Source organism: Emys orbicularis, chromosome 7 (genome assembly GCF_028017835.1).
Source record: "Emys orbicularis isolate rEmyOrb1 chromosome 7, rEmyOrb1.hap1, whole genome shotgun sequence".
Taxonomy (NCBI): Eukaryota; Metazoa; Chordata; order Testudines; family Emydidae; genus Emys; species Emys orbicularis.
The window spans coordinates 99,618,813-99,633,120 of record NC_088689.1 but is presented as its reverse complement, the minus strand read 5'-3'; the positions used below and the strand labels follow the sequence as shown (position 1 = coordinate 99,633,120).

Below are 14,308 nucleotides of genomic sequence, written 5' to 3'. Positions count from 1 at the left end.
CCAGGTTAATCAAGACACCTGGGGCCAATTAAGGTCCTTCTAGAAGGCAGGAGAGGATTGGCTGGAACTAGTTAAAAGCCTCCCAGTTAGTCAGTGCGGTGTGGGTGTCAGGAGCTGTGCTGTTGGAGGAACAAAGTAGTACGAATCCATATCAGGTGCAAGGAAGGTGGCCCTGAGGTAATTGTGAAGAAGATATTGAGTGGGGGCTGCTGTGGGGAAGTAGCCCAGGGAATTGTACATGCCCTATTTCCAAAAAGTCAGCTTTCATAGCTGCTAAGTTTAGGGTCCCTGGGCTGGAGTCCGGAGTAGAGGGCGGGCCCGGGCTCCCCCCTCCCCTCCCTGATTAATCACTGATACTGGGAGACAACAGAGACTGTGTGAGGGAGGGTTGTTTCTCCTCACCTCCCTTGCTGGCTTATGACGAAAATGGCTCAGTAGACTGTGACCCTCGCCTCTAGAGAGAGAAGGGCTATGTGGAGGGTCACAGTGAGCCTCAGAAGCTAGCAAAAATCCGTCAGGAAACGCTGGACCCACAGAGTCAAGGACAGAACTTTGTCACAATACCCAAAAATATTTAAATAAGTGGTATTCTATTATTTAACAGTGTGATTAATCGCAATTTATTTTTTTAATTGTGCAATTAATCATGATTATTTGTTTAATTGCTTAACAGCTCTAGTCTTCACTAAGCTCTACAGTGGCGCAGTTGCTACAGAGCTGTAAGTATAGACAAGCGCTTTGCTTGTGTAACACTAGGGATTTGTACACTAGGTTATAGACATAGGTGGCTAAAACCAAGACAAGGCCTTAATCCCAAAACGTCAGCAAGTCAATCAAGATAGTCCCTCTCCAGCACCTCTGCCATGTTTAGCCTCTATGCTCTCCCAGAGTAATCAAGGATGTTTGCTGCTGGCTACACAAAAACCCTATTTTTGGCTTTCTACTCTTCCTGAAATAAAGTCTCCCCTTTCTCATTAGTACCTGCCCGTCCTTTAGGCACATAGCTGATATGCTGTGTTCACAGCTCTGTCTGTTTGGAAGAGAGTCAGGAACTCCACCCATATGTTACACTTCCACCAGCACTATTTCTGGGTCTTAATCCTTTGTGCTTGTGGTCCTGCAGCTATCTGAGCGTTGGCAGCTTTAAAGAAGGGGAAAGAACTGTTTTTTCTGGGGGGGATCATACCTTTCCTAAAGTTTATCCTATCAGGGGAGTGTTACAAACAGTCTTCCACTTCCCTTGGGAAGACTAATTGTAAGCACATAAATAAAACTATCATGTCATTTTATTCAGTATTTCTCAACCTCTTCTGGTTCGCAAAAGTAAAAATAGTTTAAAATGATAAACTACTACTACATTTAACCTCACAAGCTTTAAAGGTTTTGGCTGCCCTGAAGTTATTCTGAAAAGTTTCTTCTTGTCTTTGGATTGTAATACAATTTTCAATGCCTCGTGACCCTGCCCCAGCAGTTGCGACCCACCAGTTAAGAAATACGGAAGACTAATTCACCTCCCTGGCATGCAGGATTGTTTGTCCATTTATCAGTTTTACAGTCTAGTTTTAAATGTCCCAAGTGATAGGCTACTCAGACTTACGAGAGAGCGAGAGAGAGAAAGAGACAGCGAGCGCGCACACAGATGGGAACAGTCACGCACTAGCAGTAAAGGGACTATTGTTAGTTATTTGTATCACAGTAGAAACTAGAGGCACCAAGATGAAGCCCCCTCCCCCCCTTGTGTTGGATGTTGCACAGTCACAAAGTAGGTCTTCACGGCAGAGTTTGCCCCGGTGATTGGTACCTAGGTCTGAGCATGCAGGTTAGCCTAGCCCAGGTCTGAGCAGCCACACTGCAAGTCATACTTGAGTTACTCTTCTCACCAGTGTTGCATTCTCCCATGTGGCTCACTGGATTTCTGGGGGAATATCCTATCATTCTTTGTGCTGCAGTCAGGTGAGCTGCTCAATGGATTCTTTCCCAGTGATTTGTGGGAGAACTTGCATGTTCTTCTGGGCACATGGGGGGGAATTGTGGGAAGGCAGTGGAAGACTATCGGCACTACATCCTCAATGCGCAGTGGATGGGTTACCACCCCAGAGTGGAACCTGGGCTCTAACTCACCCCACACCAGTCAAGCCAGCTAGCCTGAGCTGAAAGCACCACTCAACTCAGGTGAGGAGTTTGCATGTGTGGATAGGAGGGCATTGGGGCAACACCCAGGTAAAAACCTCAGCTAATTCTGCAGTGAAGTTATACCCACAGGGAGAGAGTCTCTGCCCTAAAGAGTTTATCTTAACTAATGGTGAAATTTTCAAAAGCACTTAGTTACTGAGGCCTGGTCTACCCGGGGGGGTGGGAAATCAATCTAACAGGTGCACCACTGCAGCGCTGACACTACCTACACTGACAGGAAGGGTTGTCCCATCATCTTAGATAATCCACCTCCCTGAGAGGCAGCAGCTAGGTTGACAGAAGAATTCTTCCATCGACTTAGTGTTGTTAACACTGGAGGTTAGGTTGGCTTAACTATGCTGCTCAAGGCTGTGCATTTTTCACACCCCTAAGTGACGTAGTTAAGTTGACCTAACTTTTTAGTGTAGAACAGGCCACAGTGACTTGCTCGAGATCACACAGCAAGTCTCTGGCAGACAACAAAATTGAGCCCCTTATCTCCACAATCCCAGTCTAATGCCCTAACTACAAGGCCATCCTTCCTCTCAAAGGCAGACTAGAGATTGGCTTAGGCTCTGTATTGTGAAAGGAACCATTTTCTAGTAACCTAAGGGAGGGACTGGGAATCGGGATTCATGTGTTCTAGTCCCAGTATTGTCATACACTCGCTCTGTGAACATGGATGAACCACCTCCCTGAGATACAGCACACACAAGGGATGGAAAATCTTAATTCAGTCACGTTTCCCAATACTTTCAAATCCTTGGAAGCTCACAAAAGAGCACAAAGGCTATTTAATACATACCTTCTTGTCCCTTCAATTATCATCTTCAGACAATGTTTAAAGATATCCTCAAATGATCCAATGAGCTGACCGTTCTACAGACAAAGAAAGAACAACTTGATTTGTTACAAGTTTTCTCTGTGGAAAGTCACATAGACCATGCCAAGAGCAGAGTTCAGCCAAACAGACTGGGAAAGACTCTGGTAGCCTCCCCACACCTTCAAGGAACAATGGGGCAATGCCAACCAAAGTTTGAAGGTCATTCTTTAAAAGGCTGCCCATAAAGTTAATAAAACCTGGTTTCATTTGGTAACATGGCAATAGCCTCCTAGGGAGGCCAGGATTCATCCACGTAAAGAAGCCATGGATATTTGGGTTGCCTGGCAATTCAAGGATTCTAATGGGCAGTAAATACTTCTGACAAGACTCATCTAAATTCTTGGGCAAAGTCAAGGAATATCCCTCCATGGTTGTTGCACCGGCATTGCCTTTGATGTGCTGTCACTCTGAAGGGACATTCAGCGAGGGGTAGAAGAGCCTTCCAAGGACCTGCTCCATAGCAGCCCCAAGATGTTAGCTCATGGTATTTACTAGACCGCAGAGAGGAAATGCTTGTGGATTCTCAACTCCCTTGGGGGGCAACTTACCTCAACTTGCTCGTGTTTAGCATCGAGAAAAGGACCAAACTGGAACAAGAAAACAAGAAGTCAAGAAAGGAATTAAAAGAGAGAAAAATCTATCCCTTGCATCCTGCCTGCTCACTGACTGGTGCTCCGGCCCTGAACTGTGACCCAGGCTGCATTAAACATAGGTAATATACAAGACGCAGCTGGAAAGAAAGTTTTCTAGAGACTAGAACAGAGACTGGGAACCAAGACTCTTGGGTTCCATCTCCTGGCTCAGGGAAGGTGTGTGGTCAAATGGACAACAGAGGAAAGAGAGCCAGGATTCCTGAGTTAAGGAGGGAACATAACTTAGTGGATGATAGCATGGGATTGGGAGTCAGGTCTACTGGGCAGAAGTGGGCATAGAACAAGTACGTCACTTTGCACTTCTGTGCCTCAGTTTCCCCACCCAAGGGCTAACATTTAACTTAAGGGGTGTAATGTGGATTAGTTCTAGTCCCAGCTCTGCTACTGGCCTCTGAGTGATGTTAGGCAAGTCACTTTCCTCTCTCTGTGCCTCAGTTTCTCCATCTATAAAATGGGGATTATGTTAATTGCCTCCTTTGTCAAGCACTCTGAGAAGTGCTATCAGAGCAAGGGAAGCTGTGTGATTGATCATATACTGGGAAAGTGCTTTGTGATCACTGAACATAGGTTTTGCAACATTGGATACGAATAGTCCATTTAGCTCAGTCTATTGGCCATCACCAGATACTTTAGAAAGAGGAGCCTCTTGGAGGACAATTATGGGGATCGCCTTGTTCTTCTTCGAGTGCTTGTTCATGTCAATTCCAATCAGGTGTGTGCGTGCGCACATGCACAGTAGCTAGAAGATTTTTCCCCTAGCACAGTTATTCTCAAACTTTTGTACTGGTGACCCCTTTCACACAGCAAGCCTCTGAGTGTGACCCCCCCCCCCCTAAATAAAAAATAAATAAAATTAAAAAAAACAAAACACTTTTTAGTATATTTAACAACAACATAAATGCTGGAGGCGAAGCGGGGTTTGGGGTGGAGGCTGGCAGCTTGTGACCCCCCATGTAAGAACCTCGCAACCCTCTGAGGGGTCCCGACCCCCAGTTTGAGAATCCCCACCCTAGCAGCAACTGTGGCCTGGGAGCCCCCTAGAGTCGCGCCTTCATGGCGCCCAATATAGAGCCCTGCCAACCCTACACCCCCTCAGTTCCTTCTTACCACCAGTGACAGTAGCTGGAACTTCCCCTTGCTCTTCTCTTGCTCCGGCAAGTGGATTAGCAGTGCTTTATACACTGTACATAGTTAGTTTCCAGTAGTTATTATAGTTTAGTAGTTCTTTATAAGTTTCAATTACAGGGGGTTCCCCCCACATTTGTTACCAGGACATGCTGTGATCCCTGGGCTTTAAGACTTGCCAGATTTGGGCGAAGTGCATGCCAAAAAGTGACCCCCATACTTCCTGCTTACAGTGCCTGGGCAAGGGTCACCAGAAAGACCACTGCAAGATCTGTTGGGAATTCCGACCGAGAACCGTTAAGGAGAGGGAGCAGTGTGTCAAAATTCTCCTTATGGAGGCAGCTCTCCGACCTCAGTCGGACCCAGGCGCCGCTGATCCTGCTCCCAGCACGTTGTCTTCGGCACAAAGTGCTCCGGCGCTGTCTTTGAAGGATCTGGCGTTGAAGAAAGATGCTGGCAAGGAAGCTCAGCACAGTCATGGAGCCTCTCGGGGACAATCCAGCCTTCGGCACCAGTCCCAATCGCCGGTGCAGAAGAAATAGAGGTCAATCTCCCTCAGCAAGACCCAGGGACCAGCCACCAGTGGCACCTCAGTCGGGCCACGGCTCGGAGACTCAGAGTGGGGCCACGTTGACTCCTGCCTAGGTGAGACAGTCGAGACTGGGCCCATTTTGCTCACCACACCCGTGGAGCATCTACCGCTCTTGTACACCCCAGAGGCTTTCGAGGCGGCGCAGGACCTATTGAGGCTCACGGCGCCGTTTTCGCCGCTGAGACAGGAGAGCGTCCTGGCACTGCAGGTTCCATCCTGGCACCCCGTGCAGTCTAAGGAAAAGCCAGCAATGACGGCACACTGATCCCCATCACCTCGGCACCCTTCTACTCCAGCACCGCTATCCAGGGAGCGCAGTCGGTCCCCTGCTTCTCGACACTCTACCTCAAGAGGAGCAGTGCCACCCTGGTCCTCCTACTCGGAGTCAGATTCATACCGCTCCGACTATAGCAGGAGCAGAAGATCCTCCTCATAGCACCATAGGCAGTCCCACCCAAAGCAGTAGGCCCCTCAATGGCAAAATCCACTGCAGTGGTCCTTTTGGACTCCGTGGGCTTTCCATCAAGCCCAGGATCGGAGCCAGGGGTCCCACTTGGGTGCAGCATCAGTGGCGTCCGCAATGTTCGTTCCGTCATGATTGACACCGAAGCCAGTGTCTCAGTCATTAACACCATTACCTTCAGCACCGGAGGCATCAGCTATGGCACACCCTCGGCACTGACGCTACAGGAACCCCGGTACACATGTTGCACCAGGATGGGGCCTGACGTCGGCACTGACACCTGCGCCTTTCACAGCACCAGGACCAGGCCAACCTACCAGTTCCCACAGGGTCAAGAGATCCCTCAGGTGGGAATGGTAGGGAGTAACCACCTCTCCTGGTGGTCTCCTCCTCCTCCTCCTCCTCCTAAGATGAGGCCCTAGCGCAGGGGTGGGCAAACTTTTTGGCCTGAGGGCCACATCAGAAAATAGAAGTTGTATGGCGGGCCATGAATGCTCACAAAATTGGGGTTGGGGTGCGGGAGGGGGTGAGGGCTCTGGTTGGGGGTGCTGGCTCTGGGGTGGGGCTGGGGATAAGAAGATTGGGGTGTAGGAGGGTGATCTGGGCTGGGACCAAGGGGTTCAGAGGGCAGGAGGGGGATCAGGGCTGGGGCACGGGGTTGGGGCGTGGAGAGAGAGGCTCAGGGATGCAGGCTCCGAGCGGCGCTTACCTCGAGCGGCTCCCGGAAGCAGTGGCATGTCCCTTCTCCGGCTCCTACGTGGAGGCGCAGCCAGGCGGCTCTGCACTCTGCCCCATCCGCAGGCACTGCCCCTGCAGCTCCCATTGGAGCGCTGGAGGGGGACCATTGGAGCATGTAGGAGCTGGAGCGGGGCCATGCTGCAGTTTCTGGGAGCCACATGGTGCGGCCCCCGACCCAGCGTCCCGGCTGGAGCGCCGGAGCAGGGCAAGCCCCAGACCCTGCTCCCCAGCACGAGCTTGCGGGCCGTAGTTTACCCACCCCTGCCCTAGAGGGCACTTCAGTAGCTCCAGCTCTAGAAGACTCCAGGGTGTTGCAGCAGCTGCTGCGCCAGGTTGCCCAGCGTCTGGGCATTAAGGCGGAGGAAGTTGTGGATGATGCGTCCCTATGGTGGACATCCTGGCTCCTCTGGCCCTGCCCGTATCGCCCTACCACTGATAAAGACAATCACAGACACGACCAAGACCCTTTGGCAGACCCCAGCCTCGCTGCCACCTATGGCCATGCGCAATGAGCACCAGTACTTTGTGCCCTCCAAGGGCTATGAACACCTCTATTCCCACCCTCAGCCTGATTTACTGGTGGTGGACGCCGCTAACCAGTGGGAGATGTAAGGATTTCAAGGCCCTTCACCCATGAATAGGGACGCCAAAAAATTAGACCTTTTCAGGCAAAAGGTTTACTCCACGGGGAGACTGCAACTCTGCATATCCAACTAGCAGGCACTCCTACAATGCCTGCTCGGCGATGGCTAAATTTATGGATTGCTCCCCTCGGACTCCCGTGATGAATTTTCGGCTTTGGTTGAGGAAGGGAAACTGATCTCCAGAGCATCCCTTCAGGTGGCACTTGACGGGGCAGATGCGGCAACCAGAGTTATGACTACTGGAGTGGCCATGAGAAGGGGCTCATGGCTTCAGGTTTCTGGCCTCCCCTATGAGGTACAGCAAACCATCCAAGATCTGCTCTTTGAGAGTGAGACTCTCTTCTCAGAGAAGATGGACAAAAAGCTAAACAGCCTTAAAGATTCCAGAGCCACCTTCAGGTCCCTGGGCCTCTATACTCCTTCAACGCAGCTGAGACACTTCCGTCCGCAGCTCCAGCAGCGATTCGGTCAGCAGAACTGTCAAGATAGGTCCAGAAGGAGGAATCGGAATGGCAGGAGAAGGCCACGCCAACCCTCTCGCCAGGGCTCAGGACAACCCAAGCCGTCGAGGGCGGTGTACCACACCTGACAATGGATCCACCCTGCCTTACCTTCTCGTCCCGACTATCCCCTTTCTACCGTGCATAGTCCTGTATCACCTCGGACCGATGGGTGCTCCGCACGGTAGAAAGGGGATACTCCATCCAATTCTGTGCCCTCCCACCCTTCCAAACCCCCTTCCCGTCCCTCTTCAGGGACCCTTCTCAGGAGCAGCTCCTTATCCAGGAGATGCAGTTGCTCCTATCTTTAGGGACAGTGGAGGAGGTTCCTCAGGAGCACAGGGGTGAGGGCTTTTATTCCTGGTATTTCCTAATATCGAAAGCCAAAGGCAGCCTCAGGCCATCCTGGACCTGCGACAACTCAACAAGTTCATGAAGAAACTCAAGTTCCACATGGTCTCTCTGGCCTCCATCATTCCTTCATTGGATCCAGCAGACTGGTATGTCGCCCTCGACTTGAAGGATGTGTACTTTCATATCGCGATCACCCAGCCCCACAGGAAGTACCTCAGGTTCGTGGTGAACAACACCCACTACCAATTTACAGTCCTCCCGTTCGGCCTGTCAGCAGCACCTCATGTTTTCACCAAGTGCATGGCAATCGTCGCTGCGTTTCTGTGCAGGCATCAGGTACAGGTGTTTCCTTATCTCGACAACTGGCTGATCAAGGGTCACTCCAAGACCCAAGTAGAAGCTCAGATCAGATTAATCAGAACCACCTTTGACAACCTGAGTCTCCTTCTAAATTAAGCGAAATCGACTCTGTCCCCGGTCCAGAGGATAGAATTTATAGGGGAAATATTGGACTCGACCCAGGCCAGGGCATGCCTGCCACAAGCGAGGTTTCAGGCCCTGATCAATATGATTTGAGGCCTCAGATAGTTTCACACCACCACAGCAAGAAAGAAGCCTGAAGCTTCTCAGACACATGGCTGCCTGTACCTATGTGGTGCAGCATGCCAGACTAAGGCTTTGACCTCTTCAGTCGTGGCTTGTGTCAGTGTACCGCCCGGCCAGGGACAGCTTGGAGAGAATCGTGACCCTGCCTCGCCTGGTCCTCAACTCCCTCCTAGGGGGCTCGACCCTCAGGAGGTATGCTCAGGGATCCCCTTCGCCAGTCAGCAGCCATCTCTGTCGCTAGTGATGGATGCATAAGACTTGGGCTGGGGAATACATCTAGGAGACCGCAGGACTCGGGGTCTCTGATCTCAGGCAGATCTGGCTCTTCACTTCAACGTCAGAGAATTGAGAGCAGTGCGCCTGGCATGCCAGACCTTCCGGGCATACTTAACGGGACAACATGTATCAGTCATGACGGACACCACCATGGCAATGTTCTATATCAACAAACAGGGGGGGGTGAATGCTCCTCTCCCCTGTGCCAGGAAGTCCTCATGCTGTGGGACTTCTGTGTAGAACATTCATTACACCTGCAAGCATCGTACCTCCCTGGGGTACAGAACGAGCTGGCGGATCACCTCAGCAGGTCGTTTCACGGCCATGAGTGGTCCCTTTGCCTGGATGTCGCAATTTCAATCTTCCAGAGGTGGGGCTTTCCCCAGATAGACCTATTCGCCATGCGATACAAACAGGAAGTGCCAGCAGTTCTGCTCCTTCCAAAAAAAAAAAAATCACAGCCCGGCCTCCAGGTGGACGTTTTCCTCCTCCATTGGGGAGGTTGGCTCCTATACATCTTTCCGCCCATACTGCTCATTCACAAGGTATTCCTCAAGATCCAGATGGAACAAGCTCAGGTCATATTGATAGCACCAGCCTGGCCCAGTCAGCACTGGTACACATCTCTCCTAGACATGTCCGTGGAAGCCCCGTTCACCCTGCCACTCTTCCCGGACCTTCTGACACAAGATCACGGTTGTCTTCAACATCCAAACCTCGAGTTGCTTCACCTCATGGCGTGGAAGCTCCATGGTTGAACCAGATTGAGCTTTCCTGTTCAGGCCACATTAGACTGGTCCTTCTTGGCAGCAGAAAACTCTCTATGAGAGCCACATACCTTGCCAAGTGGAAGAGATTTTCAATCTGGTCAGCGCAACACCATTCGTCCCCGACACTAGCATCAATGCAGCTTATTCTGGACTACCTCCCCCATCTGAAGCAGCAGGGGTTTCGTTATCATCAATAAGGGTGCACTTAGCCACCATCTCGGCTTTTCACCCAGGTGAGGAGGGCCGCTCTGTGTTTGCTAACCCGATGGTCAGCCAGTTCTTAAAAGGGCTCGACTGGCTATACCCCAACAGTCAGCCTGACCCGGTCTGGGACCTCAACCTGGTCCTTTCTAGACTCATGGGACCACCTTTAGAGCCCTTGGTGACCTGCTCCCTGCTCTACCTCTCTTACAAGGTGGCGTTCCTGGTGGCAATAACTTCGGCCAGGAAGGTGTCTGAACTCAAGGCCCTAACCTCAGAGTCCCCTTAACCGTTTTCTAGAACGACAAGGTGCAGCTCAGGCCTCACCCTGCTTTCCTCACAAAAATTGTGTCACAGTTTCACATTAACCAGGACATCTTTCTCCCGGTGTTCTACCCTAAGCTGCATTCTAGCAACAGGGAGCAGACTCCACTCACTAGATGTCCGCAGGGCGCTAACCTTTTACATCGAGAGAACGAAGCCGTTCAGAAAAATTGGTCCAAGTTATTCGTGGCAGTGGCAGACAGAAAGAAAGGCCTACCCGTGTCATCACAACACATTTCATCGTGGATCACATCCTGCATCCGCGAGTGCTACAATCTGGCAGGGGTTCCCGCACCCCTGATCACTGTGCACTCCACCAGGGTGCAGGCTTCATCAACAGGGTTCCTGGCGCAGCTCCCTACTCAGGAAATCTGCAGAGCAGCGACATGGTCCTCCATCCACACTTTCACCATGCATTGTGCGATTATGCAGCAGGCCCGAGACGATGCAGCCTTTGGTAGAATGGTGTTCCAATCAGTGGATGACTCTGACCCCGCCACCTGAACTTGGCCTTGGGAGTCACCTGATTGGAATTCACATGAACAAGCACCCCAAGAATTAAAAATGGTTACTCACCTTGTAACTGTTGTTCGTCGATATGTGTTGTTCATGTCCATTCCAATACCCACCCTCCTACCCCTCTGTCGGAGTAGCTGGCAAGAAGGAACTGAGGTGGTGTAGGGTCGGCAGTGCTCTATATTGGGTGCCATGAAGGCGCGACTCCAGGGGCGCCCAGGCTGACCCTACGGTTGCTGCTAGGGGAAAAATCTTCCAGCTACTGTGCATGTGCGCGCGCATACGCCTGATTGGAACAGACATGTTCTTCGAGATGTGTTGTTCAACAGTTACAAGAAGGTAACTGTTTTTTATAAGGTGCCTTTCACCTTTTCTGAATAGAAGGGTAAATCACTGACTCCCAAGGAAATTTAATAACTGCCTGTATTTGTTGGACACTCTCACAGGGATTGTGAGGCTATGGGTAACTTTACATAGTTACATACAGAAACTGGGCTTCATTTTTGGTTTAAATTCATTGTGCATTTTAAAAAAAAATATATAAAATGAGATTATCTAACATAAAAATGTTACTGCAACTAGTCTCTTCTGGGCAGACACGGCTTGGTTTTGAAGTCACACTAGGACCTCTAGTGGGCTAGCTGATAAACCCTATCCCTTATGTGGTACATAATCTAAAAACTCTTCAGTTTACACCTAGTATTGTTTAGAATTCAATTTAAAGACAATCAAAGAAGAGGCAACATGGGCTAATGGATAGAGCACTGGCCTAGCAGTCAGGAGACCCAAGTTCTATTCCCAGCTCTGCTACTGTGTGAATGTGGGCAAGTTACTTCCCCTCTCTCTGCCTGTTTCACCTCCCACTCTTTATTTGTCTTGCCTATTTGGAGCAGGGACTGTCTCACTGTATCTGTGCAACACCTTGGACAACAAGGCCCCAAACTCAGTTGGGGCTCTAGGCTATACTATAATACCAGAGCTTCCTGTTAATGCTACTGTGCACTTACACTCACTCCTGTAAGTTACTGAGTTATTTCTCTCTCAGATGGGGAAGCCTGAGACACTCAGGCTTTCCCAAGGCCACAGAACAAGATAGTGGCAGAAACAGAGCTCCTGGCTTCCAGTCCTATGCTCAAGTCACTAGAAATCCTAATGTAATCCCCTGGCCTGGGTGATTGTGTCCCATGCCCTGTGTGCCCAATTTACAGTAGATCACAGACTTCCTCTGGACAGATCAGCTTGAGAGGTCCTAGAATCTGAACTATTGTAGGCCTCACACACTTTGGAATGAGCTTCCTCTGTCCCAAGGAAGTATGTAATCCATTACTCAGTGTCTCTGCCTTCATGCCTGATCCAGAGAGGATGTGAGCATGTTACAGTTCAGCTAGAGACAGATTCACATCCTTTATGGATTGGGCACAGAGAAAGGCATGTACTAACTCTAGGTTGCACTAACTCTAGGGCTATTCCTGTCAACCAAGAAGATGTGCACATTACAGCAAGGTAGGCATTTGCATCAGGGAATTCAAAACTTCACATGGAGATAAAAAAGCATTCATATATTATGGGCCTTGTAAGAGGACTTGCAGCAATAAGCTTTGACTAAGAATGGTCATCTTGCTTTTGGATTGTAGCCCAATTGATCACAGCTGAATTTTCACATCATTTTTTAAGCCTAGTATTTTTGAATGGAAACAGTTTTCAGCTACATGTTATACCATTTAGTTACAAAGCAACTGCATAAAAAAGGGAAGTAAAACCAAGGTCCTGAAAGCCCGTGTTCAATAAATATCCCATAGCACTTTTCGTAAGAGCATTAACCCCAGTGTCCTGGCCAAACTCCAGCTCTGAATAATTCCATTCTGCCTCCTTCAATTCCCCACCTGCAATCCTAATTATATATAGGAATCTTCTTCTTTTCTAGTCCTAAACAGTTATGTTGTGCTGCTATGCAGTCCAACAGCTGCAATGATTCTTAGAGGATTTGTGCTTTAGAATCCTATTATTATGGACCAAGGCCACAACTGGAATCAGGACCTCATTGTGCTAAGAACTGTACAAACATACAGAAAGACACAGACACTGCTCTACAATGCTTACATTCTAAAGCCCCAATCCTGCAAAAAGTTATGCACATGCTTAACTTAAAGCATATGAACAGTCCCCTTGACTTCAATGGCATTACTCACATGCCTAGAGTTAAGCATCTTTGTGCTTTCTCCCACGCTGCCCCTCACACTGAGAGGAGCTCCCCAAAAACATCTACAAAGCTACCTCATTATCCTCCTTCAAAACCCTCCTCAAGACTTCTGTTCTGTGATGCCTACAAAAAATAAATAAATAAATAAATTAAATAAATGTGACAATAGTTAGGCTGCTGGTGTGCTGAGACCACAGCCTAGCATGCTAGCCAATATTGTCTCATTGTTTCCCTGTACTCCCCTGTCTGTCTGTATCTATCTGTTGTCTCTGGTCTTATACTTACAGTTTAAGCTCCTTAGTGCAGGGACCATCTTTTTGTTCTGCGTTTGTACAGCACCTAGTGCAACTGGGGGCCTTGGTCCATGACTAGAGCTCCTAGGTGCTATGGTAATACAAATAATAATAAAATATGCTTAAGTTTTTGAGAGATCAGAATAGAATTTACGTCCAGATGTAATAAGAGTAACAGTTGGAGGTAGAGGAGAACAGGTCCTACATAAACAGAAGAAATATTTCAGGATAATTACTAGGGCAAAAGCCATTTCTCAGGAGACCCCCTAGTTGGGACCACAGCCCTAGTTCTGCCAGGAGCTCCATGTGGGAAGACCCCTGCATGGAACCCCACTGAAGTCAATGGGCTCCATGCTGGGCAGGGGTCCATCTGCATAGAATTCATTGCAGGATCCGAATCCAAACATGCAACTCTTCTCCAGAATAATCCAAAAGTAAGGAATATTCTCTCTTACCAGGATGCAGACATCTGGCTTGGCTTTGTTGATAATATCAATCAGATCCAACATAGGGTCATAGGTGATGCTGTCAGAAGTTGTGTAGGGCCCACAAGCAACCAAGACCATTTGCAGCTCCAAATCTAAAATGTATTGCAACAGTGTCAGCACAAGTTTCTAAGCTCCCCCTTTGCCCACAGGGCATCCTCTATCCTGCCATCATACACGTGGGGGATTTCCCTTTGCTTGGTGCTGTTTTCACTCTCTAAGATCTTGCTCTCAGATGTTGTACATAGAAGCATCCAGCATATGGAAAGAGAGGCACTGTGGTGTGGTACACACACACACACACACACACACACACAAGCTCAGTGCTATTTCTTAGCTGTTAGATTTTTCTGGCTGGGGTGTGCAATACAAAAGAGCATTCCCCACCCTGCCACTTAAAATATTTCTCTTTATCATTCTATTAAAAAAAACAAAACAAAAAAAACCCACTTCTCTTCTGATGTGTCAGATGGTCTTACAAGGGATGCTATCCAGGCAATCATGTAGTGCCAC

The 14,308-nt window shown here is 49.2% G+C and overlaps 1 protein-coding gene across 2 annotated transcripts in view; it reads right to left on the bottom strand.

Moving 5' to 3' along the window:
- POLA2 (DNA polymerase alpha 2, accessory subunit) overlaps positions 1-14,308 on the bottom strand; it is a 47,720-nt gene that overhangs the window by 18,506 nt on the left and 14,906 nt on the right. For both annotated transcript variants that reach the window (XM_065407685.1, XM_065407686.1), the window contains exons 11-13: positions 13,766-13,890; positions 3,604-3,642; positions 2,978-3,051 (exon numbers count right to left, since the gene is read on the bottom strand). In XM_065407685.1, coding sequence (XP_065263757.1) covers positions 2,978-3,051; positions 3,604-3,642; positions 13,766-13,890 — 238 coding nt within the window. The remainder of the gene's footprint in view (positions 1-2,977; positions 3,052-3,603; positions 3,643-13,765; positions 13,891-14,308) is intronic.